This window comes from Cydia fagiglandana, chromosome 12 (genome assembly GCF_963556715.1).
Source record: "Cydia fagiglandana chromosome 12, ilCydFagi1.1, whole genome shotgun sequence".
NCBI classification, from domain to species: Eukaryota; Metazoa; Arthropoda; class Insecta; order Lepidoptera; family Tortricidae; genus Cydia; species Cydia fagiglandana.
In genome coordinates this window covers 1,920,552-1,948,066 of record NC_085943.1, presented here as the reverse complement: position 1 = coordinate 1,948,066, position 27,515 = coordinate 1,920,552, and the positions used below count along the sequence as shown (strand labels likewise).

Here is a 27,515-nt window from a genome sequence, read left to right as displayed (position 1 = left end):
ACGCTCCGTAGCGATCGAAACGCAACTGTCACTGTCACGCTAATTGGGAAGAGTGATAGAGAGACATAATGCTTTTCGTTGTCGAAGCGATAGCGATTGTAACCTTGGCTAGGCTGGCTGTTCGGATTCAGACTACCCCAGACTACTTTTAAGCTTAAGCGCCTTTCTAATTCTGTGAAGAGCTGCGTTGAGTTTGAGTGTTGAGCTGCTACTTTGATTTTCACCGAGATGCAAACGCCCGGATGCAGCAAACTCCTTAGGTTTTGTTGCTTACCTTTTTTCATAGAGGGCTCTCATTTAGAGCTGTAACACACTGTCGACTAGTCGCCGGCGACTTTGTCTCTCGGCGACCAGAACATAAGGGACAAACGATTATTAACGGCTTGTCAACTTTAGTAAACGTATGTGAATAAGGGGGTAACAGCGTAAACGCCTATATAAACTATAGAAAATGACGGTCGCCATCGACTGAGTCGACAGTGCGTAACGGCTCTTAAGATTAGAGGGATTCACGAGCTAGAATAACCAGTATAAATGTATCTCCAAACGAGCATAGTTGTCAAGTATCTAGGGGTCTAGTTACATTGGTACACTTTCCCCGGCTTTTGATTCTAAATACGGGACACGTGTACTTATTTAATTCTCTTTTGTCAGCGTAAACCGGATAATGATAAATGAAAAATTTTCTTTGTGTAAAATGAAAACTGATATTGGAATATTTTGTGTAAAATGAAGCTGAATTTAAATGGTAAGGAAAATATATATACTTAATAAATATAATTAAATTTGGAGGCTGAATGAAAATGTAGGTCGACATACCGAATTATTAAAAATCTAATAAATGTAAATTAGCATAATTACACCATAAAGTATGAAAAAAAAAAACATTATCACTATAATTTTTATACAAAAAATGTTTAGTTTATGAAATGCCGATGTCGATGCGTTCTTACGAAGAGTCTGTGCGGAAAGAGAAGAGTCGTAGAAAGTATGGGCTCCCATATTTCACGACATTTCTCTTTCCGCACAGACCTTATAAGGGTCGATTTACATTTATATCTACAGACATTGAGCGTGCTAGACACGTGCCCTGCATTTTTTTTCTATACAGTTGTCTGTCCCGTCTGCGCGGCCGTATAACGATAGATATATTATGAATACGTTAATAGACACTGTATAGAAGAATGCGGCACGTGTCTGATACATTCAATGTCTGTAAATATAAACCGGCCTTAAAAGGTGCTGTTTTAAAGGCGGCTATCTAAAAGGACCCCGCAGCAAACATAGGGAAAAAGTGGTTTCAGTTAAATCTCACGAAATTTTAGTATGATGTTAATTTGGCTCTCCTGATTATTTTTTTGTATGGGCACAACTCTCTGAGAAGTATACTTTCAGAAATAATCAAGAATATAATTTTCTATTTACACGACATGTTTTCTAAAATCGATATATTGTTATGACACGCACTGACAGTTATTGACGTTATAAGGTGCAGCCAACAACTGTCAGAAGGAGGAATTACGTAAAAATGGTTAACAAACACATATTTTGTATCAAACAATTACATTGATTCTTTCTGAAAGTATACTTCTGAGAGAGTTGTGCCCATACAAAAAAATTATCAGGAGAGCCAAATTAACATCATACTAAAATTTCGTGAGATTTAACTGAAACCACTTTTTCCCTATGTTTGCTGCGGGGTCCTTTCAAGTTGGGGTATTGTACTTATATCTTTCAGCAAAGTTGAATGCACAGGAAGGTTTTCTCTAATGGCGGCGGACACAAATCAAACAATCCTCTGTCATGCACAATTATTATATTCATGGTATAATATTAAGGTCACACAACGACTGTGAATTACTGAATTCGGAGTTGAAGATTAAATTAAAATTATTTAGGGCGACACAGGCGACTTATATCTTAACGCTCCTCTTCACGTTGGGCCAACGCCAACGCCAACGAGGGACGAAGCCATGCGGTAGAATGAGATAGCAATATCACTTGTTCCCTCTAACGCATAAATGCGTCCCTCGTTGGCGTTGGTGTTGGCCCAACGTGAAGAGGAGCCTTTAAGGCGCTATACTTAGATGTGAAAGAGAATTATGGTCAGGTGACCATAATTCTTTTTATAAGGAAGGAGCATAGACAAAAATGAAAAAAATATTTTTCTAACAATATCGACCGGGATATGGACCGTGATTGCCTTTTGTATTATTTTCGAGCTCCCGATATTACGACGCAGTTAACTGCAGGTAACTGAAGAAGGTGGGTGAGTGAAATTAACCATGAATCATACAAAACTGGAATACAGATGTTACCTAATGAATGATCTGTTGAAATGATGGAAGTATCAAGTGCCTGGGCTATAAGGTTTTAGGGAAAATAATCTAACCCACTAAAATCTGTCAATGACTGAACTTCCTGTCAACCAAAAGTCATTTTGAATTACAAAATGTTCAGATGGACTCTTCCTTAACCCTTAAATGCATGATTTAGATAATTGTGATGTATCAAAAAAGTTATAAATGTCATTTTGTATACCTGCATACGTTGAGCCAAGGGCCATAAAAATATACGATGTAGATCTACATAATAAGGCATAATTTAAGGGCTAAATCAGGGCTCTCCAAACCCCGGCCCGCGGGCCAAAATCGGCCCGCGACGCGTTCCAATCCGACCCGCCGACACCCAAACTATCCGCCCCGCGGGAACTAGGCTCCAGGGGTTCAGCCCTAACAGCAGCAACCAGGGCTATAACCGCGAAAATCGAAGTTCGCAAATTGCGGGGATTTTTCTCTGTCACTCTAATTACGCCTTCATTAGAGTAAAAGAGAAAGATCCCCGCAATTTGCGAATTTCGGTTTTCGCGGTAGTCGCTCAAGGCTCCTCTTCACGTTGGGCCAACGCCAACGCCAACGAGGGACGCAGCCATGCGTTAGAATGAGATAGCAATATCACTTGCTCCCTCTAACGCATAAATGCGTCCCTCGTTGGCGTTGGCGTTGGCCCAACGTGAAGAGGAGCCTTCAGACACACACCCTCTGCGACGTTGGTCCTCAGGTAGGTATTTATGTATGGGCCACTACTTGCCTGAAATAAAGATTTTCATTCATTCATTCATTCATTCATTTCATTCATTCATTCATTCATTCATTCAATCATTCATTCATTCATTCATTCATTCATTCATTCATTTATTCATTCATTCATTCATTCATTCATTCATTCATTCATTCATTCATTCCATTCATTCATTCATACATTCATTCATTCATTTCATTCATTCATTCATTCATTCCATTCATTCATACATTCATTCATTCATTTCATTCATTCATTCATTCATTCATTCATTCATTTCATTCATTCATTCAGGCGCAATATGGCCCTCTGGTAAAAAAGTTTGGAGACTCCTGTGGCCTATTTTATAAAGCTACAAGTTACAGTTTACAAGCGGAAGTCTCGTTCTAACACATAGGGTTAGAAAGAGACTTCCGCTTGTAAATTGTAACTTGTAGCTTTATAAAATAGGCCACTGGGCTAAACTAAGTCCTGTCCTCACCTATGGTATCAGAAGCGCTGGTAGCTACACAGCACCCCTTGCAGAACCTTCGCGCCATACTCCTGAAGTTGACGCGGTAGGAACCGTAGACCAGCGGGTTCATGCAGGAGTTGGAGACGGCCATCGCGAACAGCAGGCTCTGGACGCGGCTGGGGATCTGGCGGGCGGAGTCACGGTCCACCATCCACCTGGGGATACGGAGATCGGTTACTACTCTTCCTAAGTTCTGTTCTGTAAACAATAGGGTGAGCTTTCGTTTGGAACCAAATATATGCCTGTGTGTTGTTCAATGAGGGCCACCCACATTTAGCGTCTTTCGAGCGTCGGCGTCTACAACTCTATGGCCGCTGCTCGACGCAACGTCGACGCAACTGCGCAGCGACGTCATTTTCCATAGCGCTGACCAGACGCCGACGCTCGAAAGATGCTAAATGTGGGGTGGCCCTGACATCAGCACGTGTGAAATTAGACAGAATGCGCGTGATCATAATTATGTGCACTTCAGTTCATTTGTGGTGCGCGTGCCGCGGCCGGTATAGGAGACCATCGCAAGCGCGGACTTCTGGCCGAAGAGTGTGGTGTTTCGGCGGTTCCGGGGCATCCTGGAATCCTACACCAAGACAGACGACGCAACGGAGCCACGCTGTTATGTCATCCGTCGGCAAAAGGCTCTAAAACACAAGTCATTTAATGAGCTCAGTCCGGATGGTCACTAACCACATGCACATGGTGGCGTAGGGCAGCCAGCACAGCGCGAACACGCTAACGATGGTGACGGTCATTCTGACTGTGCGGCGCCGCGCGCGCTGCAGCACGCGCCGGTCCGAGCGGCGCAGGCGCACCGGCCCGCCCGCGCGACGACTGCCTGCCAACAATACATTTAGAATAACAATAGAATTTTGAATAATGTTCTTCATCTTGTTTATGCGTGTATAATATGTACATTGTACAGTTAGCGGCAAAAGTTGCTAAGCGACCGAGGTGTTCAAATTACCTTGACGCGCTCTTATTCTCTTAACAATAAAGTCGCGTCATAAGATAATTTTGAACACCTGGCCCGCTTAGCAACTTCTGCTGCTGACTGTACCTATTAGTTTATATTTTTATTACCTATTAACTACTATAGTTAAATTAAACTAGAAATGTTGATTGTGGAGGTAGATTTATGTTTATTGTTAATTATATTGGTTACGGTGTCCTGCCTGATACTACTTGGAACGGAAAACTGCTGATAAGATTCTAGTTTCTGAGAGGAAACTGAGATTTCCCAGTCACTCACAGAAGAAAGTATCTGTACGGCGTAAAGCAAAGAATATAATACTCATGGCGTAAAGAGTGATCTAATAAAACCCCTTCAGTTTGTACCAAGGTTTGCACTGTTTGCGTACGTGTCCACGTTGATATGATAGCAGATTTATAACTTATAACTAGCGGTGCGATTCGGGAAATGATTTAGAGATTCACTAGATATGAAATAGTAAAGTCATGTGACGTTCCACGTCCAGTGTTGTCAACTCGGATTTAAAAAAATGCTAGACTAATGTCTAGATTATGTCAAAATTATACCACAGTTTTTTTGAAATATATGCTGAAAAAAATGCTAAAATGTCACTTGAAATTAGACACTTAAAACACACATATTTCAAATTAGCCGCCACTTTTTTCTACTGACAAGATCTGCTTGACCAACTTTATATAGTCCGTTGACGTCCATCCATCCACAAAAGTCAAAATTCATATGAAAATAGAACCACATAAGGCGATGGCGCATATTGTTGCGGCCAAGTTGGTGCAAAGTTGGCTTAGACTAAATTATGCTAAAAAATATGCCAGATGCTAAATGGAAAATTTTGGTGCCAAAGCGAGTGAAAATATGCCAGATCTGGTATCATTTATGCCAAGTTGGCAACACTGTCCACGTCTTTACTATTTCATATCTAGTGCATCTCTAAATCATTTCCCGAATCGCGCCGTATAGGTTTGTTAGACTTCACGATTGGCTCGAATTCGTGTGCGTGACTCTGTTGTACTGGCCCGACTCTTATTTCCCGTAAGGCCCGTCGTTGAATACATGTCAATGTGTGTATTATTTCCCCTGTTTGCTGTGGACACCCCTTTTGCTACCTTCTCGCTTTCAATTTCAACTCTTTGTGTTTCAATTCGTCCACCACAGAAGGAAAATAGATTGGACAGAAGTCGGAAACGAATAGAATGCAATATAAAAAATCTTTCAAACGACACCAAAGGAAACAATTCTCTATTTGGGTATATTTTTAAACGGTTCCAGTTTGTGGGAAGTGTGTTAACTGTTCGTTAAGTTAGTTCAACTAGATATGAATAGGTATAAGGTATAATAAAAATAGTGGGGATTCTACAACAATACAAACAAAGTGACCACCTTGTTTGTGAAAAAGCGCTGGTGGCCTAGCGGTGAGAGCGTGCGACTTGCAATCTGGAGGTCGCGGGTTCAAACCCCGGCTCGTACCAATGAGTTTTTCGGAACTTATGTACGAAATATCATTTGATATTTACCAGTCGCTTTTCGGTGAAGGAAAACATCGTGAGGAAACCGGACTAATCCCAATAAGGCCTAGTTTACCCTCTGGGTTGGAAGGTCAGATGGCAGTCGCTTTCGTAAAAACTAGTGCCTACGTCAAATCATGGGATTAGTTGTCAAGCGGACCCCAGGCTCTCATGAGCCGTGGCGAAATGCCGGGATAACGCGAGGAAGAAGAAGAAGACAAACAAAGTGACCACCATATGAAAGCCAAGAAAATTGTGTTGGATGGTGTGGGGCTTTCAAACGCAAATAACGCTCCGTTTTACAGATAACTGAATTATCCGCACTTATCAGTTATCCCTGATCGCATAATAAATGTTGCTGGAACTAGAATGCAGGTTTAATTAATTTTAGTGAAGCCTGAAACCACTTCCTAGTACTTCAGTATCACAACAGCGACAAATCACTTGCCGACATAGTTTAGAGATTGAGATTTAATTTATCAAATTATATTGTTATTATATTACCTTCAGCTGAAGCTATAGCTTCTATAATTAATTTGAAAAATCTATTAAATATTCATTTTAGCATCGTGCCAAATCAAAGACTTATTATTCGTAAAATTAAAGTAATCTCATAATTCTCTACTAAATTTATTGCTTTATTTAAGTAGGTAAGTACCGATAAGCCCAGTTATCAGAAGAAGTATTTAATTCATAGCTCGGCTGTACTCATAATAACAGTGATCGCAATTATCCCAACATACCTTACTGAAACGGAACGTAGTTATATTCCTCAGTAATTATAAAAATATAATTTTCTGCACAAAGGCAAGTTAAAGCAAATTCCAATCTTTGCATAGCGGAAACGGAACCCCTTTCTTTGTTTCTTTTGTAAACAATAAAGTTAATACTTTATTGTTAATACTGTTTCCAAGTTCATTTTATAAAGTTTTGTGTTTGTAATTTATAATAAAACAGTAATCTTGATTGAGGGTTGTTTCCAATAGATAAATTAGATTATTTACAGTGGGCATCATCATCATAACTTAGGAGCTTTGCTCTTGTCGGTGGAGCAATCGCCAATTATTTCTTTCTTGTGCCAGTCTTTTAATTTCCTCATACGACGCATTATTTTTTATTTGGCTGAGATAAGTGATTCTAGGTCTCCCTTTTTCTCTTGTCTTTGCAGTGGGCATTAAATCAAAATAGTTAGAAAGCGCGTCACAGAAATTAGTTAACAAAAAAATCATTTTTCTATGATCTACAAAAGCCCTACGATTTTTCAAAAACTCTAATGAGTGAACCTACTGCACCTTATTTGGCTGATTTTGATGGAAATTGGAAATAGAGTGAAGGCTTGAAGGACGTTTTAACAAGTTCCTTCGCCTCTCGTAGCTCGAGGCATAATTCTAACAAGAATTACTCAGAGAGAATTTGGGGATTTCTGGAGGCTTCGCCGCGAGATAACGCAAGTTTAATTTGATATTTATTTATTCAAGGATAATTTACAGCATCACAGCTAGGGGCGCCAATGCGCTGTGAAATTAGGTAAATATGTAATAGTAAAGCTAAGTAGGTAGGTAATTAAATTATACGATAAATATGACAATAATTAAATAATTAAGCTATAGTAATGATGACTATACTTATGTTGATTTACGAAAACGTCAAAAAACTTCATAAAGTTTATGATGTTTTTCGGTCGGCAAACAAGTGAATATGGTGCTCCATTAGCCATAAAAATGAATAATGCAATATTTGCCACAGAAATTTGAATATTTAGTGTAGGAAATAAAGTTGATTTTGCGTTGTTCAAAAACTGAATAAGTACGACAGGTAGGACATTAGGCTTTAGGTGGTTATGATACCCTGTGCTATAATGACCCCATTACTCACTCCGGTATTGTATTAAAATTCGCCCCTCGGTGCTAATTTCCTATTTATCGCACTTCTATCGTAAATACCGTAAAACGGGGTGAGTAGGTTTCGCGGGGAGAGTTGGGTTATGAATGGGGAGAGAAGGTTTGAGAGGGGGGTGAGAAGGGATTTTAAGGCTACTGCTACAAAAATAATGTATTCCAATTTAAAATGGGGCTATAGTAATACGCATAATAAAAAAAATCGATCCAACAATCTTCCAAAATCACCTTTGTATGAAAAACCCTCTCACCCCAAATACTGTCAGGAGCGCCACCGTGACCGGGCCGTTCCGGGGCCGGGGCGTCAGGGCCACCCGAGCCCCGGTGATCACGTGATGCTCTCCATAGAAAACGAAGCTCCGGAAACTCCGGCCCGGCCACGGCCCGGTCTAGCGTGAGTCATCCTTTACTGTTGTGGTATCAGTGGTGTATCTCACCTTCGATCTCCTTGCTGCTGTGGTGTATCTCAGCAAAGATGCGCACATAGCACGCGGTGATGACTGCCAGTGGTAGAAAGTACATCGCGCACAGGCAGAACACGTTGTATGCCACCTGTTCAAAACACATAAATTAAACTACCTAATTAAAAAAAATACTTTTTAAAAACAGTCTTCATAAAGGATAAAACAAAATATTATCCCTAGGAACTGACATGTTTGAAGTCAGTGCCAAGCAAAGTGCCAAGTGACAAATCTTAAGAGCATCGACGCACTGTCTGGCCGCCCTTGGTGTGGCTCGATCATAGACAAAACATCATCCAGACTTAGCATTAGCATAGTCCCGCTACCCCCTCTGCCACGCATACGGTAATTCTATTCCATGTTCGAGTCGAAAGTGACTTTGTGTGACGTCCGTGTCTTTGAACGGACCAATCACGGCACGTGACTTCGCTCACCTCGTCCCCCGCACCTCCGCATTTTTGGCATCATCGGTTGCATGAAATAATTGCTCTAAGCTCGGTCTAGAGGATTCCTAGTCTATGGGCTCGATAAAAAGGAAAAAAGCTGTCCGTTATAAATGTACAGACTATAATCCAGATTTAATTCATGCCCTATAATTAAAATGAAAAGACGCCCGTATTTGTCGCGGTTAATTTAGAGTATTTCTTATTTTATTTAGAATATGACTGTACCTCTTGGTATGGCGAGCTGAACGCTTCGAAGGAGACACACTGGGAAAACCCGGGGACAACCGGATGCTGTTTCACGCTGAATACCACGCTCTGGAACAAACGGGATTTATTTATTTAAACTGCCGTATTCGAACTTCAAGATATTCACAAGAGACGACACATACTATATCCATTCTAGATACGTTATATAGTTTAGATATCAGCTAGTTCTCTTTTGCAGCGCAATTCGGGCAACCAATGTCACTTTTACGTTAGATAGAGTAAGATATCTATTAGATGTGAATTGGATTTCTAGGTCATATCCTGTGGGAATCGTTCAAGAGTATCTCCAGAATCGCGCAAATGTCAAATTTGACAGGTTAGTATCGTATCTTGGTGATGTCTAAAAGATGTCTAATTGATGTCTATTTCAAAATCCGAATCGGGCCCAAACTCTATTGCACAAACAAAAAACAACCGGCCAAATCGCGCACGAACTTACCATTACGCAAAAAACGAAAAAAAATCACGTTTGTTGTATGGGAGCCCCATTTAAATCTTTATTTTATTCTGTTTTTAGTATTTGTTGTTTTAGCAGCAACAGAAATACATCATCTGTGAAAATTTCAACTGTCTAGCTATCACGGTTCGTGAGATAAAGCCTGGTGACAGACAGACAGACGGACGGACGGACGGACGGACGGACGGACAGCGAAGTCTTAGTAATAGGATCCCGTTTTACCCTTTGGGTACGGAACCCTAAAAAAAAGAGATTTTTTATTAGAAAAATTGTTATTTTTGTCATATATAACTAGGCTAGATTTGTCTACACTAGTTCTGGACAACAATAGTTATTTCGTAGCAAATGTTGTGCTTTGTAGACCAACAGACCAATAAATGTGACTGAAAATGTACCTACGCATGCTATGTCGAATAATCGGCACAATAGGCTGAGAGAGTCGGCGAATATTCATTATTCGATGAAAACCACTATTGGTGGCATCTCAAGAGAACCTCCTCATTGGAATCGGTAGAAAATTGGCATCTGGTAATATAAGGACAAGGATTAGCAAGTAAGCAGTCGCAATAGCAGTAAGTTATCTCTTATTTTTTGTGCTAATAAATATTTCTTATTCTTATTCAGTAGGTACCGTCCTACATACATTCCTAACCGTGCTCAAATCGCATCAATATCGTATTTTCCGGTTTAGTTACGATTTACTTTGGAACCTCCAATTTCCTGGAACGTGTAATTGGCAAACGTGTCCAAGAATTTCTATTTGCCCGGATATTTATTAGGCCCGATCACTCCACACGTCGTAATGTATCGATGTAGTTATAAAAAGTTAGGTACTGAGGGGCTACCGCGAAAACCGAAAATGGCAAATTGCGGGGATTTTTCTCTGTCACTCTAATTACGCCGTCATTGGAGTAAAAGAGAAAGAACCCCGCAATTTGCGCTTCGATTTTCGCGGTTATAGCCCTGTAACCTTAACACGTGTCGTTGTTTGGTTCCAAAGAGAAGCGGTATCATGGCCGCATTTTTATCACTTGTCATGCCATGCGTCACTTTCGTACTTACTTATTTGTTAGAACGTGACAGGCATGTTGTCAAATGATAAAGAGCTGACCACCTTAGCCCTACTGTAACTTACATCTTTGTAAGTTCTCTACAAATAATGGTGAAAAAATAAAAGTGCACTATTTCGTAATAATAATACACGCTCGATTACGGCTGTGTTTATTCTTATTAATGGGTCAAACAGATCACTGTGTTACGTTCTCTCCTGTAGACATACACAAGAGTTAAGGGCTATAAAGGTTAATTTTCTTATTTAACCCTGACCCACGTAAAAAGGTTCTCTTTTTATTTACAGAACTATGATAAAATCATTACTTACATGGCCACAAGCTGTTAACTATTGCCCACAGTAGAGAAAAATGTACAGTTCGCGCGAACACGCTAGTTTTCTCTCCTGTGGGCAATAGTTAACAGCTTGTGGGCATGTAAGTAATGATTTTATCATAGTTCTGTAAATAAAAGGAGAACCTTTTGACGTGGGTCAGGGTTAAATAAGAAAATTAACCTTTATAGCCCTTAACTCTTCTGTATGTCTACAGGAAAGAACGTAACACAGTGATCTGTTTGACCCTAATAATAGTGGGTAAACCTGTGACGTCCAGGCTCCGTTGTGTACTGGGTGACCAAATGAAACAACTGTTACTGGTCGTGCACTCCGCCAGCCACCCGCACGCCATGACACTTCCCCACGGAGTCAAGTTAGCGGGTAGTTGCGTCGTACTGTTTATTGTGTAATCACTACAAAACCGTTAAAAATAATCTTAATATGTTCGAATTTTACGGGAGATTTATAGTGAAAATTGCACTATTTCCGAATCATCCTCAGGCCTTGTACATCTTTTACTGATAAGCAGCATCTGTGAATTATATTATCTAGATTCTAGCGACAGCGTCGCTCATGGCTATATAATATAACCCTTGAACGGCACAATCGCCTACATTTATGACAAATAAAAGTACATTGAGGGTCCGCACTGAGGCGACCCTCATCGCGCATGTGTTTTATTGCCCAGCGGGCCAAGTCTTGAAACCAGGACCTATCACGGGTTTCACGATCTCTTAAGGGCCAACCCCACACTGGCGTCTCTAGAGCTCTAGAGGTCTCGCCAGTGGTCTCGCCAACTCTATGGCTGCTGCTCGACACAACGTTGGCGCAACTGTGTAGCGACGCCATTTTCCATAGCGCTGACGCTTTTTTTATAGACGCCGACGCTTAAAAGACGCTATATTGTGGGATCTGGCTGGAGAGACGAAGTTCAAGACCTGCAGCAAACTCGGTGTCGTCGACTGGACAGAAATGGCTTTGGAAAGAGTAGCCTATATGGCAGGCCAAGATCCACTTCGGGTCGTTGCGCTACAGCAGTAAAGTTGTATCCAGACGAGACAATTTTTCGCCAATCTGGTGAAATTCTCCGATCGAACAGGGCCGTGCGGACGCAAATACCAATTTGATTTCTCGATCACATCAGCAGGTGCGGACACAAAAATGCCAATTTTCATAGTAGAATGCAAATTGGTGATTTAATTTGTGTACGTGTGGACGCTAGATGAGATTGACCAATTATTTTCCTGAACAAATCGACTGAATTAGTCAGTCCCGTCTGGATACCCCTTAAGTAAGTGGGGTCGCTCTAAAAGGCTGTTCCTCCACTCCTGTTGCTATTCCTGCGGCTGTTGTTTGACTACTGGCTATGTTGAATACCAAAAGTACAAAACGAGATTATACTTTAAAGCCTCCTCCACACTCGTGCGCGAATCGCGGCGCGAAGCCGCGAACGTGAGTGTGGCGTCGATTTTCGCAGACAGCGAAATCGATTCCACACTCGCGTTCGCGGCTTCGCCCGCGATTCACGCGCATAGTCTGGAGGGGGCTTAACGATTAGACGATAAGTACAGCTTCGCAAAAAAGAGTAGAAATTAAAAAGTGGCAACCTTGTAGTGTCGTCCCGTTTTCTTATATCAATTGGTTTGAAAGGGACGACACTACAGTGTTGCCACTTTTTAATTTCTACTCTATTTTGCCAGGCTGTACAAATTAGAAATCAGTCTCCATTATTAACTACTTTTTTTTTATTTTTATTTATTAAAGTTCTAAACAATTAAATGAATCGCAGAGTTTCATGTTTCTTAACTGCTAAGCCAAAAATGGCTTGTTTACAGCTAGAGTTCGGACTAATGCACTACATAGGTATGTTATAGAATTGTACACATGTTACATTAAAGTTACGTTTTATAAAATGTATTCATAATTACTAGATGATAACAGGTATTCTTTTACATCTTTAGTTGATTCAGGATTGGTTAGGTATAAATCTTGTAAATGTTTCGGAAGGGTACTTGCAAGGATACATAAAAAAACTTTTGTTACCGCGTGTGTTTGACCCACTTCCCAACATAAATCACTAACGATAGATTGAGTCCCCATTAATAAGCGGCTAGAACAACTTGCCTATTAGCCACAGCCACCCTCTAAGGCTAGGTTCACGCAGGGTACATTTTTCCCGTATACCGTATCCCGTATACGGGATTTTATCGAATACCGTAGTGACAGCAAAATTTGTATAGAGACGTTCAAAATCGTTCAGACGGCTAGACGGCTTTCCCGCATAGACGCTGTGTGAACGAATTTGATCGTTTGCTTACAAATTTGGCTGTCACTACGGTATTCGATAAAATCCCGTATACGGTATACGGGGAAAAATTACGCCGTGTGAACCTTTTTTTTTTTTTTTTTTAAGAGGGGAAATGCTTTACGCATACCACCCCGGCGCGGGGACGGGCCGGGATGGTTATGTGGGACTCCCTGTTGTGGGCTCATGAGACCCCAGGTTTACCCACTAAAACCCCTCTGTTGCCGCCTCGCTGCTATACGGCGAGGTCCCAGGAACGCCGAAGTACTCTTCCGCAACCTCGCCAGACGCCGTGTGAACCTAGCCTAATGGTTTTATAAATAGTACTCGTGTGTATATCACTATTACGTTCAATATTTGTGGGAATTACCTATATTGAATGTTTAGGTCAACTTTAATTTGTCGGGTTATGTTGGGGAAAAAAATTACGTGACGTACGCGTTTGCGTTAACACGAAACAGGAGCTGAGTTTTAAATATTTTAGGTAAATATACCCGTCTCGCTAACGAAAGCGGCTCCTAAAACTAGTGCGATAAGGACAAGGCGAAAAATCTCAAAAATCGAGGTTTCGTACTCGACTGTTTCCTCCTCCAAAACTTAACCAATCGGATCGTAACCCAATTTGAAAATCTAAATGATTATGAAATTATCTGTGTCGGACCGTTTTGCTTTTTTGGCTAATTGATATCAGTTTTGAATACTACGCCTCTCATTGCGGCGTAGTCAATGAGGCCATTTTGGCCATTTTTGAAGGGCTCTAGCGCCTTAAAAAACAAAAATATCAATAAAAGCAAAACGGTCCGCACAGATATTGACAATATTAATCTGTGTTGAAAAAATCATTGCTCTAGCATCAAAACCCATGGAGGAAACAGTCGAGTAGGTACGTTTGCATGGAGAAATGACTACTTCTGTTGGCTCTTAAGTGTCATTATGTATGGAATTTTGAATTTCATAACGTCCCGATTCGTCCCGAAAACAATACACTCCTTTTTTTGGGCAGCCAAAAAATAAACATAACAAATAAAAATAGACATAACGCAAACGCGGAAGCTCGTCACGCTATCGAATGTAATTCCCTACGGCTCTGGATAACCGTGAAGAAAAGTTAGGTAAATCATGTTAAAGAGGTTAAATATATTTAAGTTACGAAACCTTTCGGTATGAAGGGAAGGAAATAGCATTTTATTTCGTAAAATTCTTTTTAATACAGTTGCTCAAAAAGTGCTACTTTACGTAGCTGTTTAGCGTGCGGAAAGTTGGTTATCTCGAACTAGTGCTTTTTACTTTTCCAATTTTTTTAAATTTATACTTGTTCCAATTCACGACTACTTATTGATGAGTGTTAATATTAGTTTCCTTTAAACGTCGTAATCAGCATAAAAACCTACCGTTAATGTAAGAATACGAAAAATATTACATATTTCATATTTAATTACTTACCTCTTCATCATTATAACACGTTTATTTTTTAATATTCAATATTGAAAATTCCGTTCTTAATAAGTTGACTGAATGGAACGGAATAGCTGCCAAACGCCCATAGATATAATATACTTAAAGACGACGTCTAACCGAGCTGTCACTGTTACCACTTTTGTTTAGTGTACGATTAACAATGTTTTTCTTATTTTTTCGCAACTGTATTAAAAAACGTCGTTCGATACACGTGCGGAAATGTCATTCTTCACTCGTCCCGAGTCTTGCCACTCGCCTGCGGCTCGTGGCAAGATATCTCGGTACTCGTGAAGTAATAACATACCTTCCGCACTAGCATCGAAATGTACTATTTCGGTGTCTCGGTTTTCATCCCCAATAAATGTGACGGGGTGGAGCTTTGAGTATGGGGTAAAATTTAGTTTTATTTTTTTCTCAAGAGAATTAGAAAGACATGCAATAGCACTCAACTTTTTAGAGCCTTGCTTTTCCAAAAGTAGGAAGTGTGATAATTATGTTTCCTAAAAACAAAACTCAGGTAGGTATAACCTATTCTTAAAATAGCTCGCCCGAGCTTCGAGTTGTCGAGGTTCCGCTTTGCCTTAAGGTTGACTGGTAGACCGGCCTCAATCTCTCTGCTTTGCCTTAAGGTTGACTGGTAGAGAATGCTTTAGGCATTAAGCCGCCTTTTGTACGAAAAGATTTTCTTTTGTGCAATAAAGATTGCATAAACCCGTTTTGTCGCCTAAATAGTGTTTAATTTTTAAGTTAATAAAATGTATGTATATGTTAGTTTGTAAGGTATTTGTAATATGGGCATTGTTGCCTGATTTAAAATGTTAAATAAATAAATTAATAAATGAATGAATGAACGAACGAAAGAACGAACGAACGTACGAACGAACGAACGAACGAACGACCGAACGAATGAATGAATAAGTAAATAAATGTATATTAACCTGAGGCAAGCTGCAAGCTAGGGCCATGGCCCACGCGCAATACAGCATTTGCTTGCTCCTTCTTCGGGCAGCAGGCAGGCGCAGCGGGTACAGCACCGCGAAGAACCTGTAAAGAAAATCGAAATTTCGATATCTAACCTCTCTATTACTCTTGTATAGTATTGATAGTGTTTTTTATTATGTTGTCCCAGTCACACGATGTTATATAACAAAGCCAAAGTAAGAGCACCATAAGCGTGAGCGAGATGGTTGTGTGACTTGTGTGTCTCGGGACCGCGGATATCATTGTTTTAAATTGTTATTTTTATTTAGTTTTACCACAAAAAAGTAATCGGTAGGTAAGATCGATCAAAAATACATTTCCGCATTTTTAGTAGCAATTTTCATAATTTAAATCTTGTGTGCAAAACATGCTACCGTAAAATGAGGTGAGTAGGGTCAAAACTGAAATTCAAACCTCGATAACATTTTATTTTTACATATGAAAACTGAGTGGTATTATAATAAGTGTTCCGGACGTTTGTATTTTAGTTTTTATTTTATTTTGAGTAGTTCCATTTCATAACTTTGACGATAAAGAGGAAAACCCACCTCACCCCGTAGTGCCTCGTATTTGGGGTGAGAGGGGTTTCATACAGGTGATTTTGGAAGATTGTTGGATTGATCTTTTTTTATTATGCGTATTACTATAGGTATAGCTCATTATTTTTGTAGCAGTAGCCTTAAAATCCCTTCTCACCCCCCTCTCAAACCTTCTCTCCCCATTCATAACCCACCTCTCCCCGCGAAACCTACTCACCCCGTACAGTATATTCTATTATTTCTACGTAAGTAGGTATCTGGAAATAATAAAAAAAAATGATAGCTATCTGCAAATACACAGAGTAAAATTCGTAAACGAGACCATAAATATAATATATAACGTGAAGCTGATGAAAAAATAATTAAAACAGACAAGTTATAAAAATCCAGTATCTTTCCTCGATTTATTTTTAATATTTCGCGCCTTTCCTTTACAGGAAATTGCATAGTCATCATCATCATCATCATCATCATCATCATTTCAGCCTATATACGTCCCACTGATGAGGACCCGGGTATGTCCTTAAACTACGTCCAAGACCACTGGTGGACGGGCAGCAGCGTCCCTCAAATTCGGTGTACTCGACTGCGATCGCCAACCCGCCTGCCAAGCGTGGCGATTATGGCATACACCCCCCAAAAGGGGGAGGCCTATGTTCAGCAGTGGACGTCTTATGGCTGAGATGATGATGATGATGATGATGATGAGCACAGGCCTCCTCTCATGCGCGAGAGGGCTTGGGCTATAGTCCCCACGCTAGCCCAATGCGGATTGGGGATTTCACATACACCTATGAATTTCTTCGCAGATGTATGCAGGTTTCCTGACGATGTTTTCCTTCACCGAAAAGCTAGTGGTAAATATCAAATGATATTTCGTACATAAGTTCCGAAAAACTCATTGGTACGAGCCAGGATTTGAACCCACGACCTCCGGATTGAAAGTCAGACGTCATATCCACTCGGCCACCACTGCTTCTAATTGCATAGTAAAACTTACTAATTTACCTAAATTATAGCGTTCATGAGACAAGGTCAAAAGAAAAGAGGGTTATGAACTTGGCAACCAACTTTAAGTCCTAAGTTGCTTTAGTATGACTTTATAATTACCTATATATTATATTTACCTGCAAAGTATGACCCCCAATATATTAGGTACTTACATATGTAAATACTCTGCGAAGCAATTGTAACTTAGGAAACAGCGCAGCGGCTTGATTCGAACTTTCATATAGGAACGTCAAAAATAGCTCTGTATACGATATGGATCGGATATCTGTGTCGAAAGAGTTCTTATTTATCTATCCGTGGGTGGCACGTGGCGTGGCGTGGGATTGCGGATACGGAAATACTAATCTTACCCATATATTGGAAAATCCAGTCTCAAAATAACAATTTCAGCGATCTCTGGATAAACCCATTCAAATGTTATAGATACGTCTCTAATACGCCGCCGCTAATACGTTCCTGTTACCGACTTGGTCGACATCCGCATCATGAGGATGCTCCGCATCGATTTTATGCGGATGCGGATGCAGATGCGGATGTTGAAAATAATGCGGATGTTCTGCGGATGCGGATGCGGATGCGAATATTCGCAACATCCCTGGTCTCTAATTACCTGTACCTACGCGAAACAATTAGTAGCCATTTCAAGCACGCGTACTGTAGGTACCGTAAAAGTACAAAACTTTGCCCTTTGACATAACTTTGCCCACCGCATCACAGTTCAGAAAGTGTATCAGTACTTTTGAGTTATTTCGTTTTTACAAAAAAGTTATGTTAAAGGGCAAAGTTGTATACTTTTACGGTATATTCCTTACACATTACAATGTCCCCGTGTTTAATGTATATTTCCGATAAACTCAAAACCTACTCAACGGATTTTCATGCGGTTTTCACCTAGCAATAGAGTGATTCTTGAGGAAGGTTTAATTAGTTTTGTGTGTGTGTGTGAAGCGGGGGCGGGTCGCTAATTTACTTATAACTTTAGGATAGGTCCACCCAAGATGGACGGACGACCTTGTTAAGACGAAACAGGAGCTGAGTTTTAAATATTTTAGGTAAATATACCCGTCTTGCTAACGGAAGCGGCACCTAAAAGTAGTGCGATAAGGACTAGGCGAAAAATCTTGCGTAAAAATCTCAAAAATCGAGGTTTCGTACTCCTCTGTTTCCTCCTCCAAAACTTAACCAATCGTAACCAAATTTGGAAATCTAAATGATTATGAAATTATCTGTGTCGGACCGTTTTGCTTTTTTGGCTAATTGATATCAGTTTTGAATGCCACGCCTCTCATTGCGGCATAGTCAATTAGGCCATTTTGGCCATTTTTGAAGGGCTCTAGCTCCTTAAAAAACAAAAATATCAATAAAAGCAAAACGGTCCGACACAGATATTGACAATATTAATCTGTGTTGAAAAAATCATTGCTCTAGCATCAAAAACCACGGAGGAAAACGAGGAGTACGTTTGTATGGAGAAATGACCACTCCTGTTGGCTCTTAAGGCCGCCGGAACACGCTGGATGCGGGTTACTTCCAACCGGTACGAATGGAGGTCCAAGGGGGAGGCCTATGTTCAGCAGTGGACGTCTTATGGCTGAAATGATGAATGATAAAGGTTAGATTTGGATTAGGACTACACCAGCGTTACTGCTGCAGCATTGCTGTTATACATTTTATTTCAGGTTCATAAGCGCATTGTAATATGCCTACTTACCTACTTGAATAAACTATTTTTTTATCTTTATCTTTACATTGCTACTGGAAAATTATATGTATTAACCCTTTACCTACGGGCTATTTAATCGCTCCGTCACCGCCCAATACGGGCATGTTTTGGCGAGAGTCAGCGGTTAGGCATTATTTCACTTACTTGTAACTTTTGATGTATTACAGCTACACACTTAAAACTTCACACACACAATAAGTATAATGTGCTTAATCAATAAATAATCACTTGGAGTAATAATATTCACTATTTTTTCTGCTATCAAGCAATATACCAGTCACTAAGAAATTGAAGATTTTTAAGTTACTACTCGCGGATCTCACAAGTTTACGTTTAAAAACATTAGTTTATAATATACTTAACACAAATAAACACTTAAATAACGATAATTATGAAATTAATGCATAAAAATCAATCACAAAAAACGTTGCACGAAAACAATTTGCCACTTATGGAAAATAGTGATGTGCGTCTATCGACACATTTGTCGATATATCGATAACCTAGTAAATGTTAAACTGAAATTTATAAAGTTAGGATTGTGGTGAAATTATTATTAGGTACAATAGTACCTAATAATGATTTCATAACATGTTAAATTCCAATATTTGAACCAAAAACGGTAAAAAACACTAAAAATAACACTCCAAACACTCCCACGCCGTACTCTCATATCGACAAGAAGTTGACGAAATTTGAAAACAACACTATTGTCCGCCATATTGAATTCAATTATTAGCACCTCTGTAGTACGGGTGTCAACTCCAGTTGCCAGCAAAAAAGCGGTAATTTTAAAATTATGTTTATGTCAGAGCCATCTACCGAAATATTATGATATTTTTTTCTTTGTATCTATACTAATCACAGTGCATAATGTGACCGCTATTACCAAGCCACAAGGTCTCGATTTGTTTAAAAAAAATGTTGAACATGACCATTACTTCGATCAACTATAGTTGACACCCGTACTGCAGCGGTGTTGCCTTACTGGCAACTCTGGTTGACACCCGTAGGTAAAGGGTTAAGTATTGCCACGTGCCGCCTACCATACAAAATTATAGCCAAGGAAGTTAGAATCTTGTTGTATTTTCAATTGGGTTGAATTTCATTTGTTCGAAACTTTTACGAGACAAATGAAATGCTACCTGCTTTGTTTTGAATTAAGGTTGACATTCTATCGAAACTGAGTGTACATCCTAATGTACATTGGGCGGCACGAGGATAGAGGACATCGACATATAAATTCGTCTGCTGCTAACTGCAAACTAAATTGCTTTAGGACACGCCAAAAAGATTATTACAATAAATGCCTATGAAAATATAAATTGCGTTTCTTACAATAATTTATCAAAATATTGCGTCACTTCCACACAATTACCTACGGTGACAAATTCTGTGCAGAGTTAGCTTAGTCTTACTTTTACTACGATACAAAAGCATACATAAGCGCGAAGCGAAGGCGAAGCGCTGGTGGCCTAGCGGTGAGAGCGTGCGACTTGCAATCTGGAGGTCGCGGGTCCAAACCCCGGCTCGTACCAATGAGTTTTTCGGAACTTATGTACGAAATATCATTTGATATTTACCAGTCGCTTTTCGGTGAAGGAAAACATCGTGAGGAAACCGGACTAATCCCGATAAGACCTAGTTTAACCTCTGGGTTAAAAGGTCAGATGGCAGTCGCTTTCGTAAAAATTAGTGCCTACGTCAAATCATGGGATTAGTTGTCAAGCGGACCCCAGGCTCTCATGAGCCATGGCGAAATGCCGGGAGAACGCGAGGAAGAAGAGACAAAAGCATACCTACATAAAATGTATTTATTAGACCCATCTGGCAACCCTTATCTAAAGTGTTTGTTTCGGCACAATCGTGGCGTAATTTGATAAAACATCCCGACCCGACAAGGACCCGACGACAAACTCAGAGGGGCTTACCGCGAAAACAGAAATTCGCAAATTGCGGGGATCTTTCTCTTTTCCTCCAATGAAGGCGTAATTAGAGTGACAGAGAAAAATGCCCGCAATTTGCGAACTTCGATTTTTGCGGTTATAGCCCTGGGCCTACCGCGAACCACGTTTGACGTGTTGCCTCCCTGTCACACTTACGTACGAATTTACAGGTGAGTCGCTTAACTTCAAACTCGGGTAAATCCATCTGTCAGATTATGCGATTTTGGTATTAAGAGCCAACAGGAGTGGTCATTTCTCCATACAAACGTACTCCTCGTTTTCCTCCGTGGTTTTTGAAGTTAGAGCAATGATTTTTTCAATTCAGATTAATATTGTCAATATCTGTGTCGGACCGTTTTGCTTTTTTTATTATTATATGATATTTTTGTTTTTAAGGCGCTAGAGCCCTTCAAAAATGGCCAAAATGGCCTAATTGACTATGCCGCAATGAGAGGCGTGGCATTCAAAACTGATATCAATTAGCCAAAAAAGCAAAACGGTCCGACACAGATAATTTTATAATCATTTAGATTTCCAAATTTGGTTACGATTGGTTAAGTTTTGGAGGAGGAAACAGAGGAGTACGAAACCTCGATTTTTGAGATTTTTACGCAGGATTTTTCGCCTTGTCCTTTATCGCACTACTTTTAGGTGCCGCTTCCGTTAGCGAGACGGGTATATTTACCTAAAATATTTAAAACTCAGCTAGTCAGCTCCTGTTTCGTCTTAAGAAAACGTAATAGGGTAGATATTTGCTGAGAGGGTCCAATGGATTTACCCGAGTTTGAAGTTAAGCATCACGTCGAACGGGGTTCGCGGTGGGCCCTGGGCTAGCTGTCACAAAACGTTTCGTCACGACTTTGAGGCCGTAGCTGTTGACTCGCAACAACTACGAATACGTTCAATACGATTTTGCGAAATTTAGAATTTTTAGGTTATACCTACATTTTCACAGAACACCTCATTTTACTATTGAAAAATACGGTGGTCTGTGTAAATTTCCATACAATCTATAACATAAACCTATAACATTTACATATTATTATAATCTCCGATGGCGATGACACCTGTCAGCATAAAATTTCCAGTTTGAAAAATACTATAAGTAGTGGAAGCTATGTACGAAGTGCGTGGTACTTAGAGGATATAACCAATTAATTAATGTTAATTACTCCGAGGCGTGGTAGTAGAAATACAGGCGACGACAAAGAAGTCAACGAACAAATGTAAAATTTTAATGTTACTTATTAAACAAATGTTATTTATAGGTACGTCATAATTTCATAGAAGTTTTATAGAATCATTCCCAGACAAGCCATACTTTTACTAAAATTATCGTTTACTCTAAAAAAATACATTCCTGTTATATAGAGGTAAATATGCAGCATTCACTGTGTAGTTTTGACGCACAATATGCCTAACATTTAACCAGTAGAAAGTAGCCATAAATTTGTTTATTCAGTCGTGTGTGTAGAAAGACGGAGTATTAACTGGACGTAGTTTAGCGTAAAAGATCCATCCTCTAAAATTTGTCATTTAAATGAATGACTTTTCCCTTTGACAGAAAGTTCAAATTTTACTAACAGATTTTTGTGGATTGGATCTTTTACCCTAAACTACGTCCAACTTACCTAATCACTGGACCGTACGCCGGATAAAAAATATGAGAGTCCCTAGTCCCTACACACACATACACAATATCACATTCAGTGCCTTTCTTCAGAAACCTTTCCTCGTAAAGCTAAACTGTTGAATGAACTGTCGCCCGCGGTATTTCTGGATCGATAATGCCTTCAAACCTTCAAGAAAAGACGTGTTCCCATCTTTGCCGGCAATGCATTGAAACCTTTGCAACTTCGTATTATGTCACAGTAACAATAAATATAAAGTCGCTAGGGATATATTACTCACTGTGACAAGGTACGAAGTAGCACAGAAACATTATACAGACGAAATCATAACTTTTCACATTTTCACCCGTAATGAACACACGAAGTTATCCTACGCCGAGTAGGAAAGTTTGCTCGTGACCAGAATTAAGTAGAAAGAGTTACGGTTGCGGGCGTATATTTTATGAGATCACCGCCTTATCCACTTGAAGGATGGTTACATCATCATCATCATCTCAGCCATAAGACGTCCACTGCTGAACATAGGCCTTCCCCTTTTTTTGGGGGGTGAATGCCATAATCGCCACGCTTGGCAGGCGGGTTGGCGATCGCAGTCGAGTACACCGAATTTGAGGGACGCTGCTGCCCGTCCACCGGTGGTCTTGGATGTGGTTTAAGGACATACCCGGGTCCTGGACGTAGTTTAAGGACATACCCGGGTCCAGGGAAGGATGGTTACGCTTAACAATAACCTGAGATGTGCAAAAGGAAAGTCATCACTATAATATATTTAGCATGACATGAGTGCGAAAGATATAAGTAACAGAGTTTTCACACCGTCCAATCCGATTTTGAATGTCGGATACGACCACACAAAAAGCAAAATTAATAATTTTGCTTCTTTGTGGTCGTATCCGACATTCGACCGGCCAAGTGCGAGTCGGACTCGCGCACGAAAGGTTCCGTACCGTAATGGTAATTACCAAAAAACGGCAAAAAAATTTCGTTTGTGGTTTGGGAGCCCCACTTAAATATTTATTTTATTTTGTCTTTAGTATTTGTTATTATAGCGGCAACATAAATACATCATCTGTGAAAATTTCGACTGTCTAGCTATCACGGTGTATGAGTTACAGCCTGGTGACAGACAAAAGGACAGACGAACAGAAACTCTGCAGTCTTAGTAATAGGGTCCTTAGTAGGGTGTTTAAATTCAATATCAGTTACCTATCAACCGATATACAGACGAGCACGTTAGAGGAGAGGTAGAGGCCGAAGGCTCGCAGCACCAGGAGCAGTTTGCAGCAGAAGTTCCCCGCTAGCCACGCGTTCGTGTACTTCCAGCCGATCTGCGGACAAACACACACTTTCACATTAGACATACATTTTTTTTTATAGGACATTTTTTACACAAATTGACTAAGCCCCACGGTAAGCTCAAGAAGGCTTGTGTTGTGGGTACTCAGACAACGATATATATAATATATAAATACTTAAATACATAGAAAACAACCATGACTCAGGAACAAATATAAATAAATGCCCTTACCAGGATTCGAACCCGGGACCATCGGCACAGAATAAATAATAGTACTACCGTACAGAAAGGAAGCTTCCTACAAAACCGAAGTTTGACAGCGGTTCAGGGTCGAATCATACTATCCCTTTCTAATATATGGCACTATCCCTTTCGGCTATTTAGGGTTGTCAAAATTTAAGTGATTATCTTATCTGTGGTCGTGCACGCAAAAGGAAGTCAAGTGGTGCCAACCCTAAAAATTGCTCGGAGCAATGCTGAGCCGAGCGGAGCCGAGTTAGGCCGAAGTCAGGAGCTTCGCACCCCTCGGCTTCATAGGCAGGGTCACTACCCACTATAGTTCGTTTTTTTTAGCATTAGAAAGAACTCCACAGAAGCAAGCGTGCAGTTTTTATCAGGCTCTTTAATTGTTAATAATTATTGAATTATCTAATGTAGCATGGTCAATACATATAATTTACTTCAAATTATTACCGCTAAAAGTGCCGGATTTGGAACCACAAGCTTACTTCTGCGAAGTTCTTTCTAATGCTAAAAAAAACGAACTATAGGCCAGAGTGGTCGTCAAAAATTACGTCGTAAATTTACGTCGTTCATTTTGGTGTCTCATCACATCTCAAGAGTGACAAGAAGATTTGGCAATAAACGTGCGGTAAAAAATACCTAGCATATTTACTTCATGGGAGCTTTACAATTTTGAATGTTAAATAATTAATAGCATTCATTTGGATTCGATTTGGTTTTTTGTTTGATATCTTACAGACCGAATGGGCACCATAGATCACCCGAGGCAGAGGCAGACCAAAAATGAGATGGCGAAACGACCTGGACTCATTTTGTGGCGACTGGCGGGAGCATGCACAAAGCCGTGACAAGTGGCAAAAGACAGGGGATGCCTTTGCCCAGCAGTGGGACACAATATAGGCTACAAGGGAAAAAAAAATCTTAAAGTTAATATTTTCTTCGGGTTGGTGTGGTGAAATTTTTTTCAGTCGGGGCCAAATTTTGTTTAACCCTCGTGCTTTGAAACCCTCGCAACTCTCAAGATTCTATTTTTCGAACTACTCGGAATCTTTCGCTTCCTCGGGTATTAATATTAGCACGAGCGGTTAAACAACAACTTTGCCCCCTTGTAAAACAAATAACTATTGTTCCCTACTCCCTAGTATGGCACATTGCTTGTTTAGATTAGAATCACATAGGCTCGTTCCCAATCCCACTCGCTTTCGCGAAGCCGTCTTAGCTTGATTGGTATTTAGAATTTAGGGGCCCGATTCGGATTTTGAAATAGATATCTATTAGATATCTTTTAGACATCACCAAGATAATGTGTCGGAAGCCGGTGTTGCTCGAAGCCAAGATACGATAACGATATATTTAAGATCTAACCTGTCAAATTTGACATTTGCGCGATTCTGGAGATACTCTTGAACGATTTCCTCGGGATATGACTTAGAGATCCAAATCACATCTAATAGATATCTTACTCTATCTAATGTAAAAGTGACATTGGTTGCCCGAATTGCGCTGCAAAAGAGAACTAGTTGATATCTAATCTATAACGTATCTAGAATGGATCTAGTACGTGTCGTCTCTTGTGAATTCGGACTTCAAGATGTCCGAATACGACAGTAGATCGATCGGAGACGGGGAGCGGGTTTACAAAAGATTAATATGCAGATATCTGCCAGTTAACGGTTAAATAGAATTCAATTAACGTAGGCAGATTAATGCAAATTTTATTGCCCGGATTAATTTTGCCATGAAAATTAAATGACTAGAAATGTTTTCGTTCGCAAGCCCAATTTGTAGCTAAATTTTATTTCACCAAATCTATATCAAGCCAGAAATACGAGCACATAATGAAATTACTGGCGTAAATTTAATTAATGTAATGACATTAGTTTTACCAACACAGTTGCAAGTTTTTAATAGTGTCGTGTTGCAACTTTTTAATAAAGTAATTAATTTCTTAAATGCAAATCGATTTCGTACCCTGCGCGTTTTTTTATAATATAGGAGGCAAATAAGCAGACGAATCGTCTGATGGTAAGCGATTACCGTTGCCCATGGGCACCTGCAACACCAGATTGTTTTTTAAGTGCGTTGCTGGCATTTAATATGGGGGTACGGTCCCAATAACTCAATTTCACGCCACTAATTTCATAGCGTAACAGCCGTATTCGAACAATGAGATACGTCAAATACTACGATATGGATTGGATATGTCAGTGTCAAACAAGTGTCAAAATTGACATTTCTTCAAACAAAAACTTCACTTTCTACACTTGTTTGACACTGACATATCTATTCCATATCTTTTCAATATCTAGTATTTGACGTATCTCATGGTTCGAATACGGTTGTAGGCCTTCACCTATGAGCAAGCGATAGATTCAGACGTTCTCTCAACAACCGCTGCGTATTATTACATTGCCGGACACCAGACCGAAATATCTAGATATACAGGGTGGAAAGATAAGTCGAGCCCTGGAGGGAAACTACCTTAAATAGTTAAGCTGGCTCATTTTACCTAAAGGAGACATTCCTTTATTTTTAAAAAGAAACAAAACTGCATTTGAAGTATTTTTCTTTTTTTCTTCAATTTGGCTTGTCTAAAAAAATCTTAAGTACTAAATATTAGATTTTATGGATATTTTGTACGACAGACGAGTGTAAGACCTAATGTTTCGTGGAGAAATGTTATCATTAACATTAACTGTATCGACTAGTAAAATAAAATTGCGAGTTTTTATTTTTTTTAATATTTTGTCGGTTCGAGTCCCGGGCGAGGCAAGCGAGTTTTAGAAAATATTTGAATGCAGTTTTGTTTCTTTTTAAAAATAAAAGAATGTCTCCTTTAAGGCCTGAGCCAGCTTAAGGATTTAAGGTAGTTTCCCTCCAGGGCCCGACTTATCTTTCCACCCTGTATATCTATGTATGTCATAGGCTAATAGCCATGTCTGCCTCATACTCATAGTATTATAGGTGTCTGAACGTCACGCAAAAACGGCTAAAGAGCAATATGTACCTATAAGAAGATTACTAAACGGCAGACAGCTTAAAATGTTAAAAGCTAGATTTAAGTACTTTAGTATCCCCTTAGGGAGGATAAACCAAATTATTCTCGTATTCAGAATTAAGGCTGACTCGAGTTAAATCTTTAATGTTTGCAGTACATTACAGCTAGGTAAAATAAAAATAAAATATAACGGGGTCATAATTAAGCGTAACTTAAAAAAAAAACTTCTTATTGTTAGTTAATGATTAGACGGATACCTAAATTCCATAAATATCTGGTTTAATTTATTTATTTTATTTATTTATACAAGGAATTCCAACAGCTATGAATGATGCATTCTTGCTTTTGGTAACTGTAGCTACCAGCTGTCACCCTTATTTTA

At 39.7% G+C, this 27,515-nt stretch overlaps 1 protein-coding gene across 1 annotated transcript in view; it reads right to left on the bottom strand.

Annotated features, from left to right (window-relative positions):
- Positions 1-27,515, bottom strand: part of LOC134669310 (adipokinetic hormone/corazonin-related peptide receptor variant I-like) — a 61,755-nt gene that overhangs the window by 20,994 nt on the left and 13,246 nt on the right. Inside the window, exons 2-7 of the mRNA XM_063526816.1 lie at positions 23,802-23,923; positions 15,703-15,808; positions 9,116-9,205; positions 8,421-8,535; positions 4,280-4,427; positions 3,563-3,750 (exon numbers count right to left, since the gene is read on the bottom strand). Of these exons, the coding sequence (XP_063382886.1) occupies positions 3,563-3,750; positions 4,280-4,427; positions 8,421-8,535; positions 9,116-9,205; positions 15,703-15,808; positions 23,802-23,923 (769 nt within the window). The remainder of the gene's footprint in view (positions 1-3,562; positions 3,751-4,279; positions 4,428-8,420; positions 8,536-9,115; positions 9,206-15,702; positions 15,809-23,801; positions 23,924-27,515) is intronic.